The sequence below is a fragment of the Agelaius phoeniceus genome, chromosome 16 (genome assembly GCF_051311805.1).
Source record: "Agelaius phoeniceus isolate bAgePho1 chromosome 16, bAgePho1.hap1, whole genome shotgun sequence".
Taxonomy (NCBI): domain Eukaryota; kingdom Metazoa; phylum Chordata; class Aves; order Passeriformes; family Icteridae; genus Agelaius; species Agelaius phoeniceus.
The window spans coordinates 6,877,834-6,891,679 of NC_135280.1; the positions used below are offsets into that span (position 1 = coordinate 6,877,834).

The 13,846-nt window shown below is 45.5% G+C and overlaps 2 protein-coding genes across 2 annotated transcripts in view; one reads left to right on the forward strand and one right to left on the reverse strand.

The window, feature by feature from the left end:
• Nucleotides 1-2,763, forward strand: part of BAIAP2L1 (BAR/IMD domain containing adaptor protein 2 like 1) — a 32,586-nt gene extending 29,823 nt beyond the window's left edge. Inside the window, exons 13-14 of the mRNA XM_054643788.2 lie at nt 1,419-1,459; nt 1,985-2,763. Coding sequence (XP_054499763.1) covers nt 1,419-1,459; nt 1,985-2,060 — 117 coding nt within the window. The 3' untranslated portion in view covers nt 2,061-2,763. The remainder of the gene's footprint in view (nt 1-1,418; nt 1,460-1,984) is intronic.
• Nucleotides 2,764-3,662: 899 nt separating this feature from the next.
• BRI3 (brain protein I3) lies at nt 3,663-13,449 on the reverse strand. Its single transcript, XM_054643789.2, has 3 exons — nt 13,074-13,449; nt 11,453-11,567; nt 3,663-4,051 (listed from the first exon to the last, which is right to left on the reverse strand). Exons 1-3 carry the CDS (start codon nt 13,240-13,242, stop codon nt 3,919-3,921), a joined length of 417 nt encoding a protein of 138 aa, XP_054499764.1. The 5' UTR covers nt 13,243-13,449; the 3' UTR covers nt 3,663-3,918.
• Between the last annotated feature and the right edge of the window lie 397 nt (nt 13,450-13,846).

Below are 13,846 nucleotides of genomic sequence, written 5' to 3' on the forward strand. Positions count from 1 at the left end.
GAAAACCAGCATCTGTATTTTGACATATTTGTGGTTTTCATTTTTGAATGAAGCAGCCATGAGCCTTAGCAATAGTGTAATGTCAGAATTTCTGGTGGCTCCCTTAGCTGTGTCTTGAGGCCTGCAGATCAACGTGGCCTTCAAGTGTGATTATGTCCAAAGCCCTTGGGAGCTGCCAGCCCAGCAGGGAGAGTTCTGTGCCCTGGGAGCAGGTGACTGACTAAAGAGCTTAAAGAATTACAGAAGGTGTGAAATGGTCTCAGGATGCCTGCACTGTTCTGCTGGGGGCACTCCATTCTCAGGACAGACACCTTAAGGGCTGTTTGGGTTTGTGGCATTGGGTCAGGGGCTTTAGGAATAAATTTAAGGCTTGTGGACTGACATTCCTGTTGAACCAGAAACTCAAGAGGAATGGCAGATCAGTCAGTTGGCAGAGCTCTAATTAGAGCTGTACAATCTCTTTGGAAGCCAGAATGGAAACTAATAGCTCCTAGGAGTGGAAAACAAATACATCTTTTTTGATAATCTAAATTTCTACAGGGCAAGCAAGACTAAAATAAATTAGAACTTCTGGAGCATAGAACAATGACCACTTTTGTTGAGGCACCTCCTAACTCACAGCAGCTGCTGTGACCCCCTCTTAGGACAACTCTAGAGGAGAGCTGCTGCACTTACAACCAAGTGTTTTGTTCCAAAGTGTTTTGGTCACTGTTTATATTCATTCTTGCAGAAGTTCCTTGTCTTTCCTGCTTCCGTGCAAGTCCCCAAGCCCCACATCTCCATAGGCTTTGGAAATGAGCCCAACATTATACTGGGCTGGCCTGGCCATTGCTACAGGATTTACAGACATGTAACACAGTCTGCTCACTGGGCCTCCTGTGCAGAAGCAGGAAATGATTCAAGGCATCTTATTTTTATTTCAGAATACACAGAAAAAATAGCTCAGGATTTCAAGAAGGAGAGATGAGGAATGGTTCTTGACAGTTAAACTGTTCCTGCTGGGCTACACAAGGCAGTAATATGCACAACAGTATCAATTATAAAAAAAAGACTACTAGTTGACATTGCTTTGTGGAGGGTTGTTCAGTAAGATTTAATTCAGGCATGTTCATTTTTCTTAATTTTAAGGGTTAATTAGGCCTAATTCTAAGGTCTAAGTCTATTTACAGCTGATGTACTTGAGCAATTTCACTGGAGTCACAAGCCAAGCATGAGTTAAGAACCTGCTGAATGAGGTCCTGAAACACAGCGTGCTTGGAATGGAAAGCCTGACAGGCTTTGCTTCAGCACTGAAATTTGAAGAATTAAAACCAAACTGGCCATACAGATTAATTACAGGGTCTCTTTCCCTTAGCAGGACAGCAAGATATCACCTGTAGCCTATTTCTATAAATTCATGTGAATATTTTTTTTTACAGAAACCTGACATGAATGGCATTATAAAACCACCTTTTCTAAGGTAAAATTTTACACTGATCTTGTTGTGTTTTTACATTGGCTTATTTTATTTTATTGATTATAAGGGGAAATAAGGATGTTTATCATTAATTTCTCTGTGACCTTCCCCAGTCACTGCTAGAACAATATGGCTAAAATTAGTTGCACTTTTCTCAAGGGTGGCATCAAGTGCAGCACAATACACAGGCCCTTCTCAGGAAAACATGTTTCTCCAATAGCTTGACAGGGAGCAGGACTTAAAACCCTTCTTTAACTGACTTTGATGGTTAAAAGCAAAAATCTTTGAAGACTGGGAGCTATTAAAAAAGTCCAGATGTAACTGGGCATTAACTTCCCCTATTTTGGCTCACTGAAAAGTGATTCTTCATATGTAACCTCGTTTTAAAAGTTTGAGTTAAATTAAGAGTTGCACAAAATCCCTGAGTCTCAGAACTGTAACTTACTGTTTGACAGTGAAGGACCTGATGAATAAATTTGGGGTTGGATTGCAGAAAGCCTTCAAGTAACTTGATGCATTTCTTTTCAGTGGAGAAAACCCCTTTGCAACAGTGAAACTCAGACCCACAGTAACAAATGACAGATCAGCACCAATTATCCGATGAACACACGGGTCAGCCACAGCTGCTTCCTCCTGATCTACACCCACTTTCAGCAATGACAATTATTATCTCAACTTATCCTAAAAATTTATTTAAATGTAATTACTGTACAATAGACACATACTGGAATGGAGCTCTGATGTTTTTTAAACCTGTAGTTTCTAATGAGGTAATTGCTTTGGGCTAGTGTTTGAGCACTTGGGCTTGATTTTACAGTATGCCTTTTTTGTAGTAGGAATTGTGAAAATACTGGAGATAGTTTGGATACTCTAGTGAATCAGAATAAGTAATAGCTCAGAATCTTTGGCATTCATTACTTGGAAGCTGCAATGGTAAGTTCTAGAATATAAGCCTGCATATGGCACCTAAAGATAACAGTGATTTTTTTTTTTTCAAACAGAAGAATGTAACAACTGCCTTATTCCAGAATAGAGAATTGCCTGTATAAATGATTATATGTTATTTTGTGTAAGAAAGATACCTTAGGTTATAAATAAATATTTATCCCCTTAAGAATAGACAACTTGTAATGCCTTGCTTAATGTTCATACACAAATTTCAAGTCAAGAGAAACTCATCTGCAGTCTAATGTTACACTGTCAACACATTCTTCAATGATAATTTTGTCTTTAAAAACTGTTGTCAAACTTTAGTCTGATAAAAGGTCATAATAAAGCAGTGCCATGTTTTTCTCTCAAATGCCAATATAAAATGCTGCCTTTGAAGTTCCTCTATTACTGTAGCCTACCCAAAAGAAAAACAGCTTAAAGTTGAATATTTTTGGTCAAGGAGCTGAGCAAAGGCCTGAGTGCTGGCACAGTGCAGTAGCTGAGTTAAGTGAAACTGAGCTTTTAACTTCAGCCAGAGCAGAATCCTTACTCTAAATCATTCTATTTTACACATGCACATTTCCTGCAGCATCCCCTGGCTCATTCGTTTAGTGGTGCCTACTTCTACTACTATAAACAGTGAATTCAAGTCATGTGAAATGCCTTTCAGTTACTTAATATCAAAAAATAGTCTATGAGCATGTGCTGGCTCCTCTCACCCTGCCTTTCAAGTTCAAGGCCAGGACAGTTTGCCAGAGCACCCTCCATAAACACCCATTATCCCCCCCTGAAAGAGCAGCTTTCCAGAGGGGCACCCACACCTGAGCCCATCTTCTACAGCACAGCAGAGGCAACTCAACCCAGCCTGTCTGAGCTTGCAATAATTCAGCATCAGAATTCAACCATCTAAGATGCAAAAGCCTTTACTCAGGGCAGCTCACGGCTGGCAGTGCCCCAAGCTCTTCCTGCTGCTGTCTGTGAACCCACACCAGCCCCTGCATGAAGCAAAAGCCTCACTAATTAAAACAGGGCTCTGATTGTGTGTCAATACTTGTGCCTGCAGTGGGGGAGAGGGGCTGTTGCCATAGAGGGAGCACTCCCAGCACTTGAAACACTTCCCTCAAATACCTGATGCCCTAAACATGTACAGTCTCAAACATCATTTATCATCATCATAAGGATTCTGGCAAATACCCTTCCTTGTAGCTAGGATTACTACTCTGCTTTCAGACTACACCAAACATGTCAGTAACATATTTAATAATCCAGCCACAAGTTGAGGATTGCAAAAGGAAAAGCAGTTTTATTTAGTTTTCAACAGGTGCCACTAAACATGGAAAACAAGTCAGGTTTTCATGTTTTGCAATGCACATGCTCATAAAAGATTAAGTTTAAATTACATGCAAGAGACTAAATTCCTTCACACTTTACAAAACAGGTCTGAAGCAAATAAAATGATTGTACATGACATTTACATTAGAAAGAGTATGCTAACAGTTGTAGCTTCAGTAAGCACGTCCACATTCAGCCCCTCAGCCAAAAGCTGCCCCACAGTTGGGGCATCTTCTCTGCCTCAGTGCAAGGCAGAACAGAATCCCAATTGGAAAGAATACAATGGCACACAAAACACCAAGACAGGTGAAGGTGTCCTCCAACACGCCAACCCTGCAAAAAGGGAAAACAGACTCAGTCAAAGGACACTCAACAAGTTTGGCCCCAAGTCACCACTCAGTGCTTTGGCAGTCACGAGAAACTACACCATTTTATAGAGCAAAATAAACTACAAGGTTTGGGGTTTGTTCCTGGTTTTTACTTCTCAAAACTGATTTCTCTTTACAACTGCAGAGGAACTAATTATTGATGTCACGTGGCTCCAGCTGACTCCCAACTCCATGACCACACGGAAATTTGGTTTCAGCACAGTCCTATGACAGCAGAAATTTACCTCCTTTTCAATCCCTGACTCCTTTCTGAAGTGCTGTATCTGAGCATCCCCCAAAATGAAAACAGACAGTAAACCAGAGAATTCAGACTTTAGAAATTTGTGCAGTTACATAAATAGTCAAGATTTGGAGTTTAGCAAAGCACTGGAACAAGATGTATGCTCCTGGTACAGTGCAAGTGAAGGCACACAGAGCTGAGTGACCCTGGAGTGCAGGCTGTGAGCAGGGTGCCAAGGCCAACACGCTGCTGCTCCCTGGGAGCAGGCAGGGACAGGCTCTTGGGCGGGGAAATAGCGAAGGAAGGAAGGCGCAGGCTCCAGAGACCATTTCCTTACAGCAACTGCCTGAACCACTGCAAGCTGATCAAACCTGGGAACATTCCCCTTCCCTCAGCCACCACCAGAAGCCAAAGGCTTTTCCAAGTGTTCTTGATATTCTGCTGCTTACACAAGTTCATGTTCCCCTTAAGCTTTCCCTCACTTGAATGCACTTGATTTCTGTTTGCAGAGAGAAAAGTTAACTCTGTATCTGGTACAAAATAAAGGAACTGCCAGGTTACCACTGATCCCAGCAGTAGCTTTATCATTTCATGTCCTCAGATAACATCCTTTTAAGGCAACTAAAAAACACAGACCAAGTTCATATCACCACATAGATTTGAGTCTGAGCACACAAGAGTCCCACAGCTCAGAGCTGTGCAGCCTGTGCTGGACATTGTGGCTATTCCCACAAACTCAGCGTAACAGGAGCCATGGGGAGAGACCAGGAGACTTTCCTGAAGTGCTGTGGAGCCCTGGGGAGAGAACAGCAGCACCTGCACTACTGAAACTCTACAGAACGTGGTCCAGCTCTGGCAAAAAGGGTCAGAGCTGAATTCCTGAGGACTGTCTTGAAGCAGAACACTTCTGCAGAGCTCATCTCTCGCTGTTGTAATCTCTCTGGGCACACAGATACTCAATTCAATATTTAAGTAATCTTGAATTGCTGTGGCAAAACAAAGTGCCTGCCCTGAGAGCTGGAGCTTGGGGAAATGCCATCTCCTGGAACACTCTGCTACTGGAGCTGGAATGCAAAGAAACTCAGGACTGTTGGAACACACCAGTAACAGATACAGGGGCAAAAAGGACACAGCCAGAACCATCAGGTCTGGGTGAAGCAACTGAATTTGGCAATTTGCACTCGGGAAAGGCAGGAAATGCTGACCAGCCTCAGACCAAACAGAAACCAGCAGCACAAGCTCAGGAGGTGAGGCCTCTGCTTCTCCCAGGTTAACCCAGTAACACCCTGGATGTATGGAGAGGCTCAGACACACTCTTGAGGTTTCTAAGGAATTCAGTTTTCACACTGCAGATCCACCCAAGACAGGCAAAGCCCTTTTCCAGGCAGGCATTTCAATGCCATCACAAATAGCATTATTTGGAAAATGCACACAGCACATTGCAGCTGTTGTATTTCCTGCTCTGCTGTTACACTAATGCCTTCTTTTCCTTTCACACACGCTGAGCAGTTCCCTCCTGCAGGCACCCAACTCCTGCTCCATTGCTGTTTTGAAATCCTCTCCTTGTCTCTTAATAACTCCATATTCAGTTCTTGCCCTGAAACCTACATTAGTGACAAGTAAGCCAGTGTGCTCAGTTAAGAGTGTAAGCAGTCTATTGATGTGACCTTAGAGAATAAACCCACTAATCAAACACAGAGGGATCAAAGGGCACTGCTGGTCAGCCCTGCAGTGATGAGCACAGCCCAACCCCTTCCAACCAGGCCCCTCTTCATCAGCCTGCAGGGCCCAAGCCCACTGGGTAGCACGTGTCCTTGACACTTGCAATAGAATTTCTTTTAAACTCCCTTGCCCCTAAACAGAGTTACTCAGAAGCGTTTTGTGGTAGTGCAAACTACAACTAAAAATTAAAAAACTGACATTCATATTCAACACCAGATCCAGGGAAAAGGCCCAGAGAAGGACAAAGCAAGGCCCAGGGAGCACTGCTGGGTCAGCACTGGAGAAGAACAGGGACAGGCCAGGCCAGGAGCAGAGCAAGGCAGCTCCAGGGACACCCAGCAGAGCTTTGCCTGCATGACCCCACACCACACCTGATGTTTCAGAGCTCCTGCCATGTCTAACAGTGTGATTACAGCATTAGCCACACAAACACTTCTTGGCTTCTGCTGATTTATGTCAGCACCTAATTTTAGATGAACACTTACCCAACCACTGCTTAGCCAGTTACTAAATTTAAAAAGAAAAAAAAACTTTTTATAAGGGAGATTATGGATATTTTTTGCCTGTATATCTTGCCTGAGATGTGGAGTAATTAGAGACTCCATATTCAAACTGTGGATTCACTAACATAACCAAACATAAATTTTCTTCTACAGCATAAACCACATAAAAGCTGATTATAACTGCACCACTCCCACTCTAAAAATAAAGTGGAAAGGTTTATTTATACTGCAAGCAGCATCTTGCATTTAAGCTATGACTGCAGCTGCCAACTCCATACAGTAAGGTCAATTATGCCCACTGACAAGTACTTGAAACCAAATTGTTTTTCAGATAACCCCCTTTTTCAAAGTAACTCTCAAATTAAGATCTTAAGTCAAATGCTCAGGATGAGAGGGCTGATAACAAGATCTGTGAACACAGCATTGGTCTGATTTAACACGTGCATTTTTAGACTTATCACTACATCACAGTATTTAAATGTGGGCTTATCAGCATTTTTTAGACCTTACAAATACATTCAAAGGGTCACCCCAGGTAATCAGAGACAGGCTGATTGTAGCACAAGCTCTGCAAAACATGAAAAGAAACTGCACTTGAGAAAACTGCTACCTATCCTCCACAAAGATCACTGGCCAAGCACCTGCAGTTCTCAAATCATATCCCATTGTCTGCCACGGAGGTTGGTTGAGTTTCAAAGTTTAGATTTGAATGGGAACACCAGACCAGGGACTATAGCAGCTACACACTAAATCTAAAGAATATTTACATAAACTTTAAATAATAAACAACTATAGAAAGCCTGTATCCTGAGCAGCCTTTTATCAAAGCCCACACATAATTTGTGACTGAAATAATGGAAAAGCAGAAGGCTGAAATTTGGAAGAAGTTGATCACCTAAGTGCAATTTTTCTAGAGTCTATTTCCTCAGGAGATGTGTGTAATTGACAAAAACAAAATTTCAACTGAAACCTGAGAACTTTTAACTTTGTCAAGTCAAAAAACCTCCAATAAATAAAAAAAAAAAAAAACCAAAACAAACATCACAACAACAAAACAACACCTGTGGCAGGGAGAATGCTGTAAGACATCTCAGAATAAATCCAGTTTTAACTAAACTTGTCTCATCTTCCAGTTCAGGAAGAAGCTCCAGTGTTGGCATAATCTGAGACCCACTACACTGCTGGTCCAGCAGATGCATTGAAGCTGTCAGAAGTGAAAGCTGCAGCAGTGGGAGCTCCTTTCCTTTGCTCTTTCTCCCAAGCAACTGAATACAGCTGAACAGAAAAAAAAAAAAAAAAAATAAAAACCCAACAGGGCCCCCCACAGGCTCTCCCTCAGATTTCGAGGGAATTGGCTTTTGCAGTCACCAGATCAAGAAAATGTTTTTACAGTTTTAAAAGGAACTTTCTTCTGTTAAATAACAGGAAAGCAAACATTCCTCAGCAGTTAGTTATTGCCAACAACAAAAGACACAGAAAAAGAAAATGAAAGTGGCCACAAGTAAAGCAGCCAGGCTGCATTCTCCAAGCTAAAAGATAATTCCACAGCAGGATACCTAAAGTCAATGCCTGTAATGACTCAACACGTACTCAGGAACATGAACTAGTTTAAAAGCAGGACTTGGCCAAACCTTAAATGTCAACTAGAAGCCATGAAGCTGACAAGATTGTGCAACTCAGTTTAATTCTCTGTACATCAGGGCTGGGAGAGGGACACACTGAGAAAACAGGACTCCAACCACCAGAGTCATTCTGAGAGTGCAAGGAAGGATGGAACACATTAAAATGGGTCTGGAACTAGAAAGCAACACTGCCCAGTGATGAAGGAGCTCAATGTGAGCAATAGCTCTGAGCAAGAGACAGGAGAGACATCCCTCAGATGGGAGCAGTGCCTCAGAGGGAGAAGGGCAGGAATGCAATTACCACTCACCACGGGCATATCACCAACTCCAGAGAGGCTACTGCTGGAGATACTTTGTACTTTTTATGACTAAATACCATAAAAAAAGCCTAAAGATGGACTGTACTCGAGCCAGCTTATTAACTGCAAGATCACTCGTGACTGCAGTAAAATAGACACCAATTCAAATAAGAAACCAGTACTGCATATTTCTCCTCAAGACCATATATTTTAAGTTGGAAATGGTTTTGATTTCAATCAGCACCACAAATACATGCCATAGGGCAACAGACTGCTTTGTATTCCTGATGGCAGAAATCCTCTTGATGGCCTTTAGGTTCCTCCATCAGTTACATCATCCCACACACGAGGCTCTTCCTGGTGATCTAAAGCACATGGAGTTCTCTAACAGTCAAGCACCATCAAATCAGGAAATAACAGGACAACTGACCTGGGGTTGCCCTCTTACTGCAGGGCTTCCATGCTGTTGTCTCTTTATCACTAAAGTTCCAGACCTTCTTGGTGTTTCTCATGGGCAGCTCCTCAGAGCACTGACTCTTTCTTCTTCCCAAAGCAGCCACCAACTCCAGTTCCCTCCTCAACCTCCCACCCCACTCTTTTATGGCATCTTCTTCTCATTGGTCACAGCTGTGGCCTGGTAAAGTCAGGCCTGGTCCTGATCTTTGATAATTGGCCCAGCTGCAACTCCTTAGGGTAAGATTACTTTCTACACTATCTTTATTTTCTTATATTCTATCCCCCTACAACCTGGCAGTTTACTAACAAAGTTTTTTATGTACCATTAATAGCTTTTAATATTTCTCAATGCCCCTTCAACATCTTTTCTGTTCAGGGCAGTATTCAGAGTGTAGCTGCACATTGCATTCATCATAAAATAGGTTTCCAGGACATGGAAGTAAACTAGAACTATGTTTAAGGTCTTGAGAAGTCAAAGAGGATTGAGATTTTTCTCAATCAGGACAATTAGGAACTAACATTGTAATAGGGCAAAGGAGGCTGACACACCATTACTAGGTACATTTATTCATCCTTGGGATTCCCTGATCCAGAATATTTCACAATTCTCCTCACAATTTATTTTTTTTCCAAAGCCTAAAACAGAAACTGAGGATCCAAGAGTAAACTAGGATTTTGTGGAGAGTATTTTGCTTTAGGAATGAGTCCACAATGGGTACTTCCAGCTGGGCATACCTGATGACTTGAGACAGCTACTCAAGTGAGATCAGTAAAAAACAACTAATAACAGACTGCTCATTTTCCAAAATTCAGCCAAAGTTATATATTATATGTGCAAATGATTGTTTAAAAAGTCTTTCCTAGAGCATCCCAGAAGCCTCAAGCCTGTCTGAGTTCAGCAAGTGTTTGGACAACACTCTCAGGCACATGGTGGGATTCTTGGAGTGTCCTGTGCAGGGCCAGGAGTTGGACTAGATGATCCTGATGAGTCCCTCCCAACTCAGCATATTCTATGAACTTCCAGAAAAAGAAAAAAATATAGCAACAAGAGCCTACCCATTTTAAGTTATTTCCAAGAGCAGTTCCCCAGTGAAATGCTTTGAGCTGTCCTGGGATCAGGGCCAGAAAAGCTGTGTGCATAAATACACTGCCTGCCTCTCTCCAAGCATGCACAACATCTGCCCTGTCTTCTGGCTGAGCTACAGCATCAGCATGTTGATGTAATCACTCAGGTGGCAGGATCTACCACATCCTCTGAACAGCTCAGCACTTGCTTTCCCCCAGTTTAAAGCACACACCTTGTAGATCAATAGCTCTAGCTGGTACAAGTTTTTCAGCCTTAACTAGTGCCATTTCAACAGGCACCTGTTTTTACATAACACCACAGGATGCTTCTTATTTGAATCCACCTTTGAAGGCAGGTATTGACTCTCAGACAAACACCAACTTCACCACCTGGGTTACAGCCTCTGCCATATGACATCCTCTGTCACACTCATCACACACCAAGCTGGAGTCATCAGCTACTCAGGCAGCTTCCCTGCACCTTCTGAAGGGCAAGGAAGGGCTCAGACCTGCAGAGGATCAAGTGCCCCCTTGCAAGACACCCCAAGGGTAACTCCTGTACCCTTTAACAGAGGGGATGAGCCTGCATTTGAGTCACAGCTGGCCAGGCAGAGCAGTGCCTGAACTGCACCAGCAGCAATCCCTCTGCCCCCAGCCATGGCCAATATCCCAGGAAGAGGAGAACTGAGAAGTGAAAGGGGCAACAGCTGACTTACAGCACTAGTGAGCAAACTGAGTGCCTCCTTCCTTTTTTATGGCTGTGATCTCCAAGGGGGAAGTTGTCCTCTTGCTGCAACTCCATGGAACAGCTGACCACTTTTTTTGGTTTTCACCACTGCAGCAGACTGACATTTTTGGTCTGGTCTATCAATTTCTCTGCTCTTCTGCAGTTAAAGGACTTTTAGAGACCTTCTAAAGCTTTAAGCCACCAATGTTTTCAGCCAGTACTGACAATCACTCTGCCTGGTTTTGCAAAGTTTGGACTGGGAATGGAAACACACACCACAACAGCAGAAGTTCTTCACAGTACTGCCAGAAAACCAGAAGTGACTGTGATCAAAGATACAGAGTTTCACAATAAAATCATACTAGTCACCATCACCAGGCATAAACACATCAGAAAGGACTTCCTGTCATGCCTTCCCCCAAGAACTGACCTGTTACATTTGTTACTGAAGTGCCATTTCATTAAAAGTATCACTTACAGACCTTCCTCCATCTTAAAGAACAAATTCATGTTGAAGTATCTTGCATTATTTATAGCACATGTCATGAGCCCACCAGGACAAGCTCACACTACACAAACCAAAGCATTCCAGTCCTAGATCTCAGTGCCTTTTCAGTTAATTGTAATACACACACCGAGAAAAGCTATTGAAAACCAAGGAACCATATGGATACCTCTATCTTAAATAACAAAACCCAAGAGTGATTTTAATTCCTCAAGAGCCATTTTACCTGCAGGCAGGACAGCCACCAACTACTACTACAGAAGTGGTGGTGGCAGGCTGTTGGATGATGGTGTACGTGCTCGAATAGCTTGGCTGTGATGTCGGTGGAGGAACAGCATACCCTAAGAGAAGAAAAAATCCTCAATCACCACACAGAAGGCACACAGAACAATGACAATTTACCAGTATGACAACAAAACATGGAAAATAATAAACAGGAATGTAGTCTTGATTAAGCACTTTAAGCTCTATCAAAATCAGAACTGGAACACCTGGCACATCTAATAACAAAGCCACTTCATAAACCCAAGTATCAATTTAACCATCCCAAAAGGACACTGAGCTAATAATTAACCTCAAGATTTTGTTTCAGTGCTGCTGAGCACCCGGGAAAAACTGTTTAAACAATGACCATAGCTTTCCCTTTGGATGTTAGATATCAAGAACGTCCCACTCCAGCAGACAAATTATTTGAAACAGAATAAATCTTCCTCTAGTTTCAAGCTTTACTTCCATATAGTAAATTTCTAACTGGAAAGTGAGTTAGGAGTGATAGCATGCAAGTAGAAAGAGATAGCATAGGAAAAAAACCAATTTTCAGAAAGTCCATGTTGTTAGCAAAAGAATGAGTAATTTTAATGGCTGTAGATAGAAGACAGAAGGCTTTAAATGTTTTATTAAAAACTTTAAATTATATTTTTAAAAAGCTTTTGAAATGGATGGTTAGATGCATGCAGTGTAATAAAGGCACAGTTTGCCCAGTTATAATCCATTTTGAGCTTATTTCCCAAGTTCTCAGACTTTCTTCAATCAAGTTACCTATCTGTGAAGTCTGGCAACCTCACTAGTCTAACCGAAAATAACCACTAATACCTTATTGCAGGAAAACAAGCTTCAAGTTATCAACAGGAAAATCAATCTATAGCCTCAGGGTTCGACTCAAAGACAGGGGTCTGTGTCTGCTGTGTAACTTCGGTAACTTTTGAAGTACTCCTCTTTCCTGAAAGGCCACTTCTTTCTCGGCAGATGTTAGTATTAATTGTTAGTGAAAGTATTGCATCTACTCACCTGCCTAAGTCTCTCACAGACTACTGAAGTGTATCAGGAAAAACAAACATTAACCAGAGTACAGCGGAGTGCAGGCAAAGAACAAGTTTGGGGTCTGTTTCAGTGCCAAGCACAGCTGTGGCTCTGCCATGATTCCGAAGCAGAAAAGCCGCGCGTGTGAGGAATGCCCGCGATCGCAGCCGGGATTTCGGGGAGAGCACAGCACAAACACCTCAGGGGCCCCGAGGGAAGGAGGGCAAAGGGAGAAGGCGCTTCGGACCACCTGGATCCCGGCGCAGCCGCCCCCCTCCGAGCGGGGGAGCCGCGGCAGCCCCAGCGCCTCCCCGTGCCGGGGGAGCCGCACGCGGGAGCGGCCCCGAGCTCCCCGCTCCCGCCGGCCGGCCCAGCCCGGCTCCCGAGCCCGCGGCCCCGGGGCACCCCCGCCCGGTCCCGAGAGCGGGGGGTTCTCCACAGCCGCCCCCCACCCCAGCGAAGGGGCAGCGGGGAGCTCGGGCGCCCGCTCCGCGCACCGGGGACCCCCCACCCGCAGCCCCCCGAAGTCGGCGCCGCCCGTGACCCACCTGGGGCGGCCGCGGCGCCCGGGTAGGAGTACGGCGGGGGCGGCTGGAAGCCGGGCTGCGGGGCGGGGATGGCTCCGTAGTTGCCGTGCCCGTAGTCGTAGCCCGGCGCGCCCGGCGCGGCGGGGCTGTAGGCGGGGGGCCGCTCCTGCAGCAGCGGTTTGCTGTCCATGCTGGGCCGGCGCTGCCTCGTCCCGCGGGGCCGACCAGGAAGCGGCGCCGGGCCCGGCGCGCGCCCGCCGCCCCGCCCCGCCCGGGGGCGCCGGAGCTCGGGGGCGGCGGCGGCGGCGGCGGCGGCGGCGTGAGGGGCCCGCGGCGGGGGGAGGGGACGGCGGCGGCCCCTCCCCAGCGGCGCGCGCGGAGCGGCGGCCCCGGTGCTGCGCTCGCGGCCGGTCACGAGGCCGCCGCGCCCCACGTGACGCCGCTCCCCGAGCGGCGCGCGGCGGCTCCGGCGGGCGGTGCAGGGAACCTTAAAGGCCTTAAAGGGGCCGCGCCCCGCCGGGACCGGCACCGGCACCGACTGCCCCGCAGCCTCGTGCCCCGGTCCGCGGCGCCGTAAGCAGGAGCTGCCTTAGCTGGTGGTACCGGGTTCCCCGCGCTCGGACACCGAGAGCAGCCGGCAGTGCCCGAGGCTCCGCGCCGCTCTGCCCTGAGCCAGTGGGGGATTCTTAAGGCGCTCGCTCAGCGCCCGTTCAGCACCGCTCCCGCCCGTGCGCTCTCCCAGCCGTGTGCCCTGGGGTGACCCTGCTCCCGCAGGGAGCCTGGCCCAGATCAGC

What these genes read in the sequence shown, in the direction of transcription:
- BRI3 (XM_054643789.2), bottom strand. Translation starts at nt 13,242, where the DNA reads ATGGACAGCAAACCGCTGCTGCAGGAGCGGCCCCCCGCCTACAGCCCC. An exon ending in GGGCGCCGCGGCCGCCCCAG is followed by an intron (nt 11,568 to 13,073) that starts GTGGGTCACGGG and finishes TTCTTCTCTTAG; the next exon opens with GGTATGCTGTTCCTCCACCG. An exon ending in GGTGGCTGTCCTGCCTGCAG is followed by an intron (nt 4,052 to 11,452) that starts GTAAAATGGCTC and finishes CCCTTTTTGCAG; the next exon opens with GGTTGGCGTGTTGGAGGACA.